Genomic DNA, 13,551 nt, shown 5'->3' with positions numbered 1-13,551 from the left:
GGTAGCGGGGGGCTGTGGGTCAGGACTGAGGGGCACCAGCAGAGCTGTGCAGAGGCCCATGGCGGGATAGCCAGGGGCTGTGGGTTCGTATAGAGGGGCAGCTACACAACATTGACATCTGGATTCCCTACAGTAATTTTTTTTTTGAAAGCCAGTACGTTTACAGGGCCTGCCCTGTCCCCCTCTTCTGTGAGCCCCTCTCCATCCCTTGCCCCTGCACCATTTATCTCCCTCTGCTCCCCCGAGCAATGCCACTGGTGACAGAGCAAAGACAACCAAGCAAAAGAGGCAAGTTAACATCGGCTCTGGCAGAGACACAGGGCTTGTTTCTCTTCTCCTTTATGTCCATGTAATCAGGAGCAACACTGGGCAGGCACTAGTAATAGCATGTGAAGGCTGCTCTGTGAGTAGAACCAAGGCCCCGGGAGGAGAGTCCACATCTGCCCACATGTCAAAGGCCTCTGGGGCTGGAGGACACTTTATTTCCAAGTTTCAAAGAGGATTTTGCAAACTACGGAAGGTGAAACACAAACTGATAAAGAATCTGTCCCTCCACTGCAACTGGCAAATTTATCAAGGTAACCACAGTATGTAAGTCAGAGTTCACTGCCACCCCCAGACTGAGCCTTGATGTCTGTACACGGGGGCTGAGGCACCGAGGGGAACACAGCAGTGTGTTGGCGTAAAATCAATCTTCCCCAGACAGCAGACAGGGTGCAATCGGAACCTCAGCACTGTTCTCAACTTTGTGCTTCTAAACATCCCCAGTTAGTGAGACTACATCCGAAACCCAGCAGAGTTTAAGGGCCTTGGCGTGCACCATTTCCACCTCTCTGTTGTACACACAGGGCATTTCAATGCAAATTAATCATGGTCTGGGCACAGCTGTTCCTCAATGGGGGGATCTCGGTCCAGTGCCCAGGGAACAGTCCCTATCACAGTAACCACTGCTACAGCTGGTCCTTTCAGGCAGCCTCCGTGGAGACACTTCGGGCTGAATGGGCCAGCCACTGAGAGATGGTTTCCCAGGGCAGTGTGAGAGGGGCCCTGCCACTGCCTACTCTGGGTGCCAGTCAATCAATCTACAGGGCTGTTGAACTGGCCCCTTTCACCAGCTCTGAAGTCAGAGACAGCCCTTCCTGAGAGCAAAGCTGGGTGCGCTTTTTTCCAGGCTGGTAACTGCAGGGCTGTACCTGCCAATATCCCCATGGCTTGGGGGTTCAGGGGTGCTGTGGCTGCACTGGGGCCTTGTCTTGACAGCTGCAGTCGGTGCATTGCTTCCCCACACCAGCATCCACTGGTACCAAAGGTTCAGGCAGCTTCTTCTATGGCCGAGAGAGAGAGAGACCATTCAGAAGAGCATCCAACCCCAGGATTCTGCCAGTACCATCCTATCACCATGCCTGCTCCCTAGTCCCAGCTGCTGCCCTTGAAACACACCTGCCCCACTCCCCTTGTGGCCCCTATTAGGTTATCTTGGTCTCCTTTCCATCCCCTGCAGAAAGCTCAAGTACTGGAAGTCGTGTTCCCAGAGTGGATTTATGGGCACGCTAAGCCTCCCCTCTCATTTCCTAGGCAGATGACACCAATAAATGCTCCTGCATTGCCCTACGGTGAACAAGTGACAGGCTGTGACACAGCCCTTTGTGCTGCTTCTGCTTATCACACTCCAGACAGGCACTGAGCAGCTGCCACTTGTTACAGAAACAGCTACAATAACTCAGAGGAGTGCCTGCTCCCAGTCCCATATCTCAGCGGGAACAGCCGATACAGATCAGAGAAGACTGCTGCTTCTCATAGCCACTCCAGTCCTGCTGGCCCCTTAAATCACTTCCCAGAAAGTCCTCTAGACACCAGCTCCTTGTGCTGGGGTATTGTGACATACCCAGCGAGAGTGGGGAGCCCTGGTCTGAGCCTACCCCAGAGAGCATCCAACTCTGCCACACATGGTGGGGAGCGGGAGCATTGACTAGTGGGGTGAGCTGGCTCAGCAATGACCCCAGAGGACTCTGCCAGGCCTGCTCCACCCCAGAGGGAGCTGACCTCTTGGGAAGCCACAGCAAGGAAAGCTGCTCAGCATCCCTGCCACAGACTCCCTCTGACACACACAGCTGCAGCATGGGGCCAGCACTGGAATGGGCTTTGGATTTGGAGCTTGAGGCTGGAAGTCCTGGGTCCATTTGCCACATGACCTTAGGTGAAAGTCTGTGCCCCTTTCCAGGCCAATGGGGAGGGCAAGGGATGGGGGCAGATCCGGCTGCTGAGTGCTGGACCAGTGCCAAGCATTTCATTATCACCAGCCACTGGCTGGAGCCACTGGGTGGTGCTCTCCGCACACATCGCAGCACAGGCTGAGGGGTGGCTTCCTTCGCCAACAGGAAAACCCGAAACCCAGAGAAGCAGGAATTAAACCTGTCCCAAGGGCTGGTATCTCACAGAATCATAGAATACCAGGGTTGGAAGGGACCTCAGGAGGTCATCTAGTCCACGACCCTGCTCAAAGCAGGACCAATCCCCACTTTTTGCCCCGATCCCTAAGTGGCCCCCTCAAGGATTGAACTCACCACCCTGGGTTTAGCAGGCCAATGCTCAAACCACTGAGCTATCCCTCCCCCAGAGTCTCGTTGTCCAGGGCTCTGGCACTGTCCCCTCCATCCCTAGGGAGTACTGGGGCACCACCTGGGGACAGAGAAGGGAAAGTGCAGGGCCAGGGCCCAGCTCCCTCCTGCTCCTGGCTTTGTCTGTACCTGTTGTGTGCGGCGCTCTGAGCACCTGCAGTCCTCTGGTGCCTTCTGGTGGCCAGGTGCAGGCAGCACAGGGTGTTTCTCCTGTGCACAGCAGCAGGCCTCCTGACTGCCTACGGCAGGGATCGGCAGCTTTTGGTGCGGGCCCGTCGGGGAAATCCACTGGCGGGCCAGGCCGGTTTGTTTACCTGCAGTGTATGCAGGTTCGGCCGATCGCAGCTCCCACTGGCTGCGGTTTGCCAGTCCAGGCCAATGGGGGCTGCGGGAAGTGGAGGCCAGCACATCCCTCAGCCCACGGGCCACATGCCAAAGGTTGCTGATCCCTGGCCTAGGGTGAAAGGGGAGGGGTGAGGCTCAGGAGGAGCCAAGGCCTTGGCTGGGTCAGGTTTGTGGCCATGTTCCCCAGCATCATCCTAAGAGAAATGGGTCAGGAGGAAGCTTGTGAGAGCTTGTGTCGCCCCAGGGACCCTTCTTCCTTGCAACCCCATTGCAGGTCCCTTACCTGCGTGGGCTGGCTGGTGCCCCTCTGGGACTGGTGGCTGGCATGGTTGACTGTCCAGGGCCCCAGGGACTGGCCGGCGTAGAAATCCATGGGGTAAGTCTGCTGCCACTCGATTTCCTTCAGAGCCACAGCAGCCTGTGGGTGCAAAGTCATGTCACCACAACAAGGGACCCAGCACACAGGGGAGTCGCATGGAGAAGCGACCAGTGTACCAGCCTCTCTCAGCAGGTGCCGGAGGCTCAGACTGCTCCACACATGCACTTTAATGACTTAGCATAATGGCTAGGAGCATTAAACTCCAATCAGAGTCTGCAGCTTTCTGAGGTGCTTGGTACTAAGAGGGCACTGCTGTGGGGAAGCTCGCAGCGCTGGCGTCCCTGGCTGGGCATTGCTGTGGGGAAGCTCGCAGCACTGGGGCTGCACTGCATATTAAATCATGACAGAGCATTAGGAACAATCCAGGTGCTCGCTCTGACGTGGTGGGGGGAGCAGAGACGACTGGGAGCACATGGAGAACGACCCTGCAGCACTCCGTGTGGTGTGGCGGGTGGCTGTGACTGGCCCTCTCACCCGATGGGACACGCAGACCAGGCAGAGAATTACAAACGTGTCCATCAATCTTCCCTAAAATAATGTGCTGCTGGCCCCTTAGTCCCTGTCTGCACTGATAGGGGTGGCTTAGTCACAACCAGGCACAAATTTCCCATGCTGTTATTTGCCTGTGCCCGGCTCCTGGAGCCTCTGCCTTCCCCCAGCTCACCTGCCATGGGCCAGGCAGTTGGGGGAGGAGCAGGAGGCATTTGGGGAGCTTGGGGCTGGCCGGGCTGGGCTGGGCTGGGCTGGGGTGCAGCTGATCTGTGCTATGGAACAAGTTCAGCCAAGGGAATGTCCATGCTGGCCCCCGAGCCTTGTCTGTCGGGGTCCACTGACTCCACTCCCTGCAGTGCTGGGCACCGGGGTGAGTCCCTGTCCCACCTCTGCCAAGGCGAGACAGGGTGCCGAGAACTTCTTACCTCATAGGGTGTGAGCAGTGGCTTGCTGAAGGCTCCTCCCCAGTCAATGGAGAGCCGGGGACAAGCCACCTGCACCCACCTGGAAGGGAAGCACAGAAGCCATGTTACCCATTTAGTTCAGGCCAGAGCTGCAGCCAGGGTCTGCTCCCTCCCGCCAACCCGCTGGGCAGGGCCTCGCGCAGCAGCAATGGGAGACTTGCTCATACGCTGCCCGGTGATTCCAGGGGCTCGGAACAGTGCAGCAGGGATGGGGGTCACCTGTGAGCATTGTCGTTGCTGGCATAGCTTGGTCTCCCCCAGCGAGGGTCCCTCTCAGACCCTCTCAGCTCCCTCGGGCGAACAAATCCCCAGTGTGTGTGAGGGCGTAGGCCGCATTCGCTGGGGAGGGCGTTACGTTGCGCCCCAAGTAGCAGCAAAGCTGGAGGCTTTGGGGACCTTTAGTGGCCACCCCCACGTCTGAGGTGCTGCTGCCAGGGCCAGGGGCTTGGCTGTTCAGGGCAGAGGGAGGAAGAGGGGCCTGGCGGACACAAGGGAGCTCTGAAACTACAGAGGCCACAGAGCAAAGGAGGGAGATTCGCAGGCACCTCTCTCTGGGCAGTGGTGCTCATTCCCTGCAGGTCGCTAACCCTGGGGCCCACAGCCAGGAGAAAGGGGGTGACCTGCTTCTGCAGCCACGCCAGGGCCCATTGCAAGGCGAGGGGGGCCTCTGCAGACACTCGCGTGGGAGAGGACGGGGCGGTGCCTGGACAAGCCCTGGAGAATAGCAATGCAGCGAAGATGACCCCGGGGAGGACTGACGAATGCAGAGCCTGCCCCATAGAATGCAGCGGGCGGGTGCTCCAAGACAGGCCATGCTGGGAGCAGGGTGGGTGGCTCCACATGAATACGTCTTGCTGAACTGGGGCACGGGGAGGGGCTCATGGCCACAGGAACCCAGAGGGCTCTCCCCTTTTACTTCATGGGATCCCAGAGCTGGGGGGCCTGCTTGAGTCCCGGGGGCTCGCCCCTCTGATCCCAGCCAGGCATCTCCAGCTACTGGGGTGGGGGACACACACACATACATGTGCCAGACCTCACTGGAGCGCATGCTTGGTATCTCGCCACTCCTCAGCGCCATAGCTGCAGGGGATGTGGGGGGCAGCTGGGCCCGCTGGGGCGGGCGGGGCCTCGGGCTTCCTGCCCAGGCTCTATGCCGCAGCCACCCAAGCCACTGGCCAGGAGTCTCCCGCAGCCAGAGCTGAGCTCTCTGCTGACACTAACCAGAGCATTTCCACAGGGCCTGCGCCCCACTCCCGCAGCTGGGGCTGTGCTGGGGGACTGACAGACAGGAGGAGCGGGCCCATTGGGGGCCCCCACAGCACATCATAAGAAGCGACAGGGGGCCCCCCCGAGTTGGTTGGGGCCCTGAGCAAGTGCTTGGGCTGCTTATGCCTGGGGCCGGCTCTGCTGACGCTGCACCTGTGCCAGGACAAGTCCCTGGATCTGGGTGACACCAGGGAGCGACGCTCCAACGTCCTGGAGTCGAGGCTAAGGCCCCGGTGCTCCAGCGCCCTACTGAGATCCCTGGGACTCACCCCTGCCCCCAGCTCCCCTCCTGCCCCGCGGCCCCCTGGGAGAGACTCCTGCTCGTACAGTAAACAAGAGACTGGATGTAAATGAAGCCCATTCCCAGTCCCTGAGGGCCCCACAGCAGGGAGGAGCCTGACACACCGCAGAGTGCGCCTGCCTCCAAGCTCCCGCAGGGAGATGTGCCAACGAGCCACTGACCCAGAGAGCGCCTCAGCAGGCCACAGGGGCCTCGCACGAGACCATCACGCCCAGCCACCCTGTGCAGGGGGCCGCGCCAGCCTGGGGTGAAGACTGGCACCGGGGGTCTGCCCAGCCGGCCCCATGGAAGGACGGGGGAATACTCTGGACATCTGGCACACGTGAAGGACAGCACCTCTTACATGTGTGCACCTGCACGAGGACTCCGGCCCGGGCCCGCCTCCCCCGTGCAGAGGGCCAGACTGGACCTGCCTTGGGAAGGGCAGGTGCAGGGTTCTTATTCTCCTCCTGCAGCAGAGGAGACAGCCAGGGCTCAGGGTTGAGGAGGGTTCACCCGCACCAGAGAGCAGGGTCCAGCAGAGACGGGGAGCGAGGGATCCCCTGGGACGGCGCAGGAGCAGGGGATGTGATGCAGGCTGCGGGAGGAGGCCAGCTGAGAGGATCCAGAGGACCCGGGGGAACAGAGCACAGAGGGGACAGGTCAGACACAGGCCCACACTCACGCGTCCACATTGGGGAACAGCTGCAGCTTGCTAGGGAAGATCTCCGAGAGCAGCACCCTGACGAACGGGAGGCCCAGGGCTTGGAGCCGCGCCTCCAGGTGCTGTGGGGAACGAGACAGAGGGAGCGTTAGGAGAACCCCAGCTCAGCCCAGCGTGCCCGGAGCTCAGGAGGCCCCGTGCGGCAATGCCCATCAGGTAGGTGGGGAACGTGGGCAATCCAGCCTCTGCTGCCCCTGACAGGAACAGGTATGCTGGGCAAGGCCCTGCCAGAGCAAAGGGGTGCAATGAGCAGGGGAGGGGCTGCCCAGTACAACAGGGAAGGGCCTTGGGAGTATGGGGGTCTGACCCCTGGGATGGGGAGTGGGGTGGGGTAGTCAATACCATAAGGATCTGGAAGCCCCCAGTCCCTTCAGAGCTCGCCGCTGCAGCAGGGAGAGCTACTGGGGGATGGGACGGAGCCCATTAGACCGGAGGCTGGAGCGGTCCCACCTGAGCCCCATCTGGAGCCCCAGAGAGGGGGCTTCTCTCTGCCCAGCAAAGGAGCAAGACGCGCTGTCCCTCCCGGGGCTCTTTCCCAGAGCCCAGCCAGTCTCTGGCCTCTCTGCACGGGACTGTCAGTTCCTAGGAACAGCCCCCATACAGCACATAGGGAGCACATCTCCAGCAGCTGGAGCCCAGACCCCATCAGCCCCAAACGGCAGCTTCACTCAGCTCCACCCTCAGCGCTTGCAGTGGACCCTAATGAAGTAATTACTGTTCAGTGACAACAATCGGTTCTCGTAGCAGCAGCCTTCTCCTCCGCTGCCTGCGGCAGGCTCCCCTCCATCCATCCCATCCCATCCCAGCCACCCCCAAGATGCCTCTGTCCTGCCTTCTGGCCATCATGGCCCTTTGCCACAGCAGCCAGGGAGAAGCCGCTGGCAGCATCATCATCTGTCTTGACGTGCGAGAGCTCGAGCTCCTGCAGGCCCCAGGTCTGCTCTTCCCGGCATCCTCAGCTGAAGGGCTCAGCGAAGCCTGCAGCTGCTCTGGCTGCACTGGCCCACAGGGAGCAGCTACAAGCCAGCGCCGAGGGAGCAGGCCGAGAGCTGAGCCAGGCACAGGGCTGTACACGCTCCCCCTCCCCAGCACTGCAGTGCCCTGTCCCCCGACCCAGAGCACCCCCCATGTCAGGCCCTGACCCAGAGCAACCCCCTGGCTCCCACAGTTACTTCAGCACTGCCCCCTACCAAGCTGCCCCCGCAGTGCTGATGCACCTCCCCTCTGACCCCAGCACCCCCGGCTAGCCTAGCCTTGCAGCTCCCCCGCCGGCCCAAGAGCAGCCTGCTTGCCGTGCTGTGCCAAGCCGGGGGCGGTTTTGTGCCTTGGACTCGAGTGAACCCCCCATTTGTCTCCCGTGTGATGGAAGCTCTGGGGGGAGCAGCGCTCTGGGTGTGACCCCAGGCTGCACGTGGAGATGTGGGGGGTGCACCCAGGTGCCTCTCTCCCATCACGTCCCTGCGGCCGTAGCCAGCTGTGGAGCAGATACGTGCTGTCCCGGGCGTGCTGGGACGCGTCGGGCAGGGAACGGGGGGACATGGATGAGGCCAGGACGGGGCAGCAGTGGGACAAAGGGGAGGGCAGGGGGTGGGAGCCCTAGGCTCAGGGAGCTGCTGCCAGGCCTTGAACTCAGCAAGGATGCGGCACTGCAGAGCCCCAGCCCTGCCTGGCCCTTGGCACTGGGCCAGGACAGGGGAAGCAAAACCAATCCCAAGTTCACGTCACTAAACTAAAAATAGCTGAGAATTAATTGCTGTGCGGCCAGCGTGGGGCTCGCGGGGCCGGCTCTCTCCTGCGAGGGGCCCATTTAATGAGGCCTCGGCACTGGCTCCCTCTCATCTCCTGCTAATTGTCCTGCCAGCTCTGCTCCCGAGCTGAAGAAATCCTGTTCGATGGTGATCAATGGGCATGAGCCAGGGCCACAAGGCCAGTCACTGGCCAGGCGAGATCCCCTCCTTGCCCCACTGCACAGTGAGGCCAGGGGGATGATGGGCAGCCACTCATCCATGCAGCCAGCCACATGGGAGGTGCAGCCAGGCAAGTGCCAGGTCAGCAGCAAGCTCAGGGGAGGGGGGAGTGCTGCAGACCCCAACACGTGGTCCCGAGTGGGGCAGAGGTGGCTCGTGGACAGCAGGGAAGAGGGGGCAGCTGCAGGTCCCAGAAGGGGTGATGGATTCAGAGAAAAAGCCAGTTTCTCTTTCCCTGCTCCTGGGGCGCAGCGAAGCATGCTTAATTGAGCCCTTCGGGGGATCTGCCTCCCCAGGCCAAGCTGGCTGCGGGACAGGCATGTCTCTAGAGGTACCTGCAGGACGGAGGTGGAGCCCTGGCGCCCCAGGGTCCCGAGAATGAGTCCCCAGCTCCGGGCGCGGGCAGCGGTGTGGATGGCCTCCTGCCGGGCATGCCGCATGCGCTCATGGGCGTAGTGCTCCCTGGAGAAGACTTTGCTGTAGGGGTCGTATCTGCGCAGAAGACACAGAGCTGAGAGCAGGCCCGGCTGGCCGGGCCCAGCAGTTCAGACCCTGGGGGGATCGGGACCGCCAGGGCGCTGCACTCACAGCTGCCCACCACGGACACGACATTCTGGGTGGGGTCTCTCTGCAGGGAGGGGGCCGAGCCCCTGTTCTGGCAGGGAGTGGCCTGGACACAAGCACAGGTTCCTCACTGCTCTGAGATGAGAGCTCTCTGCAGGCAGCCCCACACCACTGCCATTCCCGTCAGTCACAGGTCACTGGGCTCCCCTCTGACCGCATGCTGGGAGGAGCGGGGTACCGGCTAACTGTCCCTCCTCCACACCCCATGGGGGGCAGCACACACCCACCGCCCTGCCAACCCCCCTCTCCCTCTAACAGCGCTGACGGCTCCCACGACTCAGCTCCCGGCCTGAGAAGCCAGGTGGGGCAAGGCCAGGGCTCTTTGCTCTCCTGATGCCACCTGCTAGGGCTGACAGGACCCCTGGAGGTGCCACAACATGGTGTCCCCCGCACTGCGACAGCCACCTCAGGCCAGCCTCTCCCTGCCAGGTGAGGACCATCTGGGGGAGGTGCCCTCTGGCCTGGCTCAGATACAGGAGCCTGCAGGGACGGTTCATTAGACCCAGCAGGTCCTGTGGTGTAAGACTGAGCCCTTCCTACCACCCGCATTGGAGGGGGAATGAGCCCAGACGCTGTGGGAATGGGTCACTCGAGAACGCTCCCAGCCAGCGGCCCCGTGGCGCTCCGACCCAGCTCTCAACACAGGGCAGAGCAGGGCATGCGTGAACAGAGATCCGGCTCCTCTTTGCTCAGCCCCTGGCTTCAGCCCTGCCAAAGGCTGCCATGCACGCAGGCCGGGCCACTCGCTCTCCTCCTGCTCTGTCATTCTTCCCCCTCATCAATTATGAAGAAATCTTTGATTTGTTGCTTTGTTTGACGAAGAGAATTTTAATCAAATCCCACTTGGGCTGCAACAGCTTCCCCAGCCCCATAAACCTGACGTGCATCTCCCGTTAGTAACAAACGACCTACTAAGAAATTCAGATTTCACAAAATGGGCCAGCCTTTTGCTCCTGATATTTCATCTGCTTTCAGCAGCCTCATCATCACATTTTATGGCCTCTGCCTGCAGCAGCCGAGGAGTTTAATGGCTGCACCTCAAAGAGCTTTCACAGGTACTTGTCAAAATGTTTATATTCAGCCTGAGTAAATGGCTGGTGTTCATCTCATCAAGCCCGGCTCCCCTCTGCACCTCTCCCTCAGCCCTGGAGCCGCTCCTGCTTGTGCTTGCTCCCTGTTTGACGCCTCCTCTGCCAGCCACGTCCACCTGAGAGCCCAACACCCTGGAGGAGGCCAGCCCGTGCTGCTGGGAGCTGGAGGGTGAAGGCCCAGGAGCAACAGCTGCCGGAGGCCCTGTCTGCCTGCCCAGCGCTCTCTGCCGACAGGAGAGCCGTCCCGCAGGCGTCATAACAGCACCCCGCAAGCGGCAGCAGCTGCACTGGCGGGAGCTCTCTGTGCACACGAGCACTCTTGTCAGTGTGATGTATGTTGCTCGGGGCGGGTTATACGACATAACCTGTAGTGGAGACGGAGCCTGAGAGCCCATGAACAGGGTCTGCTCTTGGTAGCAAGTTCTGGCCCACCGCCTCTCTCCTCACCCAGCCCTGCTGCACCGTGGGTCAGTGGTGGTTTGCAGAGAGCTGGCTGCTGGCTTCCCCACCCCTGCTCTGGCAGCAAATTGTATTACAAAGCTAAAAAACCGTTAAACGTTCCCCAGCATCCCTGCCACGGGCTCCCACGGGGTGCGTGGGTAGGCAAAAGCCAATGGGAGGGGAGCCGGGTCTGAGTGACAGCCAGGGGAAGGAGAGGCGGGATGCCCAGCTAGAAATGGGAGGGGAGCCGGGTCTGAGCTATGTGTGTCTGACTATGCCCATGCCAGGAAATCCCATATCCCCTCCCCAGCAACGTACTGTGTGAATGCTGGTGACCCCTCCCCTCCACCCCTGCAGCCTGGCTGGCTCCAGTACCTGTAGGCAGGAACTCGGGGGTTGGCAATCATGACAGACTCCAGGTGGAAGCGCCCATCCCCCAGGTACCTGTAACCGGGAGAGAAGAGCTCAGGGAGGCTGCTCAGGAGCCAGCTGACTCCAGAGTTTGGTTCAGCCCCGGTCTGACTGCCCAGTGCTGCTGCATCTGAGCGCTGGGTACAGGAGCCCACGCCAGCCCCTGCGGCTCACAACAGGCACGGAGAAGGTGAAGCGACCGACTCAGGGCTGGGTTCAGGCAGCCCGGCCCTCTGGGACTTGCAAACCAAGCCTGTGAGGCGACATGGGGACCCGTCGGTGCCAGTGGGCAGGGGAGAACCAGCCCACGCTGGCGTCAGTCAGAGAAACCTCCCTCCACGCACGCAGCTGGCTCCGCCCTGGTGCGCATCACAGCAGGGCAGGCTACCCTCCTTTTGGCTGACTTATAAGTGGAGCTCAAACAGCCCCCGGAGTGAGCAGGCTGAGGAGCGTCCTCGGCCTTTACAGGGTGAACGCCCTTGGCCGCTGCCTCCTTTGCTTTAACAGCCTCACCTGCAGACCATGAAAGACCAGAGGACGTGGCTCTGGGAGCCTGCGTGGGGGACGAGCTCTGGCGTCCCCGAGTTAAGGTCGGGGCTTTGCGCCTGCTTCCACTGGTGGGGAATGGTTTGCTGTGACTGTGCCAGGCCTCTCCATGTGCAACACACCCACCTGCACAGCGATGGGGCTGGCCCTCATCACAACTCCTGGCCCAGCCCATAGCTAGGTTCCCGGGGCCAGGCCAGCAGAGCCGCGGTGCTGTAACCCCAGAGTGTAGACGCAGCCTAAACCAATGGCAGGGGTTTTCGGTCGCTGTAGGAACACCACCTTTCTAAGCACTGGCAGCCAGCTCAATGGACGCATCCACACTGGGGCTTAGGTGCTCGGGGTGTGGATTCTTCACAGCCCTGAGTGACGTAGCTATGTTGACGTAAATTTTAATTGTAGACCAGGTCTCCAGAGGGAACAGACCCCAACCATGCTAAGCTGCCCCCCCTTGTACACCCAGCAGCTGGCACCTGGCCACAAGGGAGACTGCAGCCCTGGGCACTGACCCGTCTCCTGGGTACCACAGGTAGGGAAATGAGTCCGGAGCATATTTTAAACAACCCGATTTCCATTCCCACCACTTCACCTGGGGCTCTCCCCGCCAGCACATGCCACACCTGCCGCCTGGGTGAGCGCCCCCCTGCTGGAGCCAGGAGAGGCCTCCATTCTCCACCCAAAAATGGATTCCTGCTGCTGGACCGGAGCAGAGAGCAATGCTGAGTCAATGTGCACCTCGGAGTTGCTCAATAGCAACGTCTGGTTAGAGACATTTCTGCTTCCATTTCTAATCAGATTTCAAGTCAGCAATTACATTTCAAAGCCTTTCATTCAGCTGCCCTAATGGAGTGAGGGCCTGGAAAATGAATTCAGACGTAAAACTTGACTAGATTTTGCCCTTAATTGGAGAATGACATTCTGGAAGATCAAAGCTAATTTGTCTGCAAAGGTTAGCCCCAGAGGCGGGGCTCCGGAAGAAAATAACACCCCAGAAAGGGGCCTGTGGAGTCACGCAGGTACAACAGCCAGTGCCACAGCCGGGACTCACCTGCAGCAGCTGGACACCCACATCTGCAATGGAACAAGAGCCCACAACTGCACCCACTGGAGCTTCTCTCCATCACTAGGAGAGGCCAGGGAAGGGGGCTGGTCTTGAAAAGCCCCGGCCTACATGAACATGGCGTGGAGCCTGAATCCCCCTCCCCGAGAGGGTGGGAGGGCGGGAAATTGGAAGGAAACCCATTTAATACTGATCGAAGGAAACCCATGATTGACCTGTGGAACTCACTGCCACAAGACATGACGGGGAGCAGGAGCTCAGCAGGACTGCAGTAGGAATCAGGCATTTACATGGCTAGTTCCTTTAGGCAGAATGAGGATTTACTGGACAGCTCCGAACCCTCAAGCCAGGGCCTGAGACGCCCATTGGCTGAGGAGGCGTGGGGGACACCCCCTTATGCAGTGTGCCCCAGACTTTCCAAGGCCAAGCCCTCTTCAGGAAATGAAGCCAATGGCGTGTGTCCCCCCCATACCATGTGGCCATGCCACTCTTCAGCTGTCCCCTGGGGGGACGGTTCTTGTTGCCTCCTTTGGAGCTGGTAACTGGGCTAAAGGAAGCCCCTCTGGGCGGTGCCTGTGTGCCTCTCACCATGCTGTGTGTCTACAGAACCCACCAGAGCAGCCCCTGCCGTGCCACCCTGGTGCAATGTACCCAGTGCCGTGCCAGCCCGGAGTTAGGGCAGCTGCAACACAGCGAGCTGGAGGGGCCTGTCACTCAGTCACAGGAGTTCTTGAGAAAACGTCTAATGGCTCTGAGCTGGCTCTGAGGCGTCAGATCCAAGCACGGGCATCAGGTGCTCCCGAGGCTATGGGGAGAGAGCAGCAGAACAGAGCGGAGCCTGGA

At 60.5% G+C, this 13,551-nt stretch overlaps 1 protein-coding gene across 5 annotated transcripts in view; it reads right to left on the bottom strand.

Annotated features, from left to right (window-relative positions):
• Positions 1-293: 293 nt before the first annotated feature.
• The window catches only part of DPH1 (diphthamide biosynthesis 1), a 53,593-nt gene continuing 40,335 nt past the window's right edge, over positions 294-13,551 (bottom strand). For all 5 annotated transcript variants that reach the window (XM_073316120.1, XM_073316118.1, XM_073316117.1 and 2 more), the window contains 6 exons: positions 11,067-11,135; positions 8,871-9,027; positions 6,530-6,630; positions 4,260-4,338; positions 3,247-3,381; positions 294-1,325 (listed from right to left, as the gene is read on the bottom strand). In XM_073316120.1, coding sequence (XP_073172221.1) covers positions 1,221-1,325; positions 3,247-3,381; positions 4,260-4,338; positions 6,530-6,630; positions 8,871-9,027; positions 11,067-11,135 — 646 coding nt within the window. In that variant the 3' untranslated portion in view covers positions 294-1,220. The remainder of the gene's footprint in view (positions 1,326-3,246; positions 3,382-4,259; positions 4,339-6,529; positions 6,631-8,870; positions 9,028-11,066; positions 11,136-13,551) is intronic.

This window comes from Lepidochelys kempii, chromosome 17, assembly GCF_965140265.1.
Source record: "Lepidochelys kempii isolate rLepKem1 chromosome 17, rLepKem1.hap2, whole genome shotgun sequence".
NCBI classification, from domain to species: Eukaryota; Metazoa; Chordata; order Testudines; family Cheloniidae; genus Lepidochelys; species Lepidochelys kempii.
The sequence above is the reverse complement of the archived record's forward strand: the minus strand, read 5'-3'. Positions and strand labels throughout refer to the sequence as shown.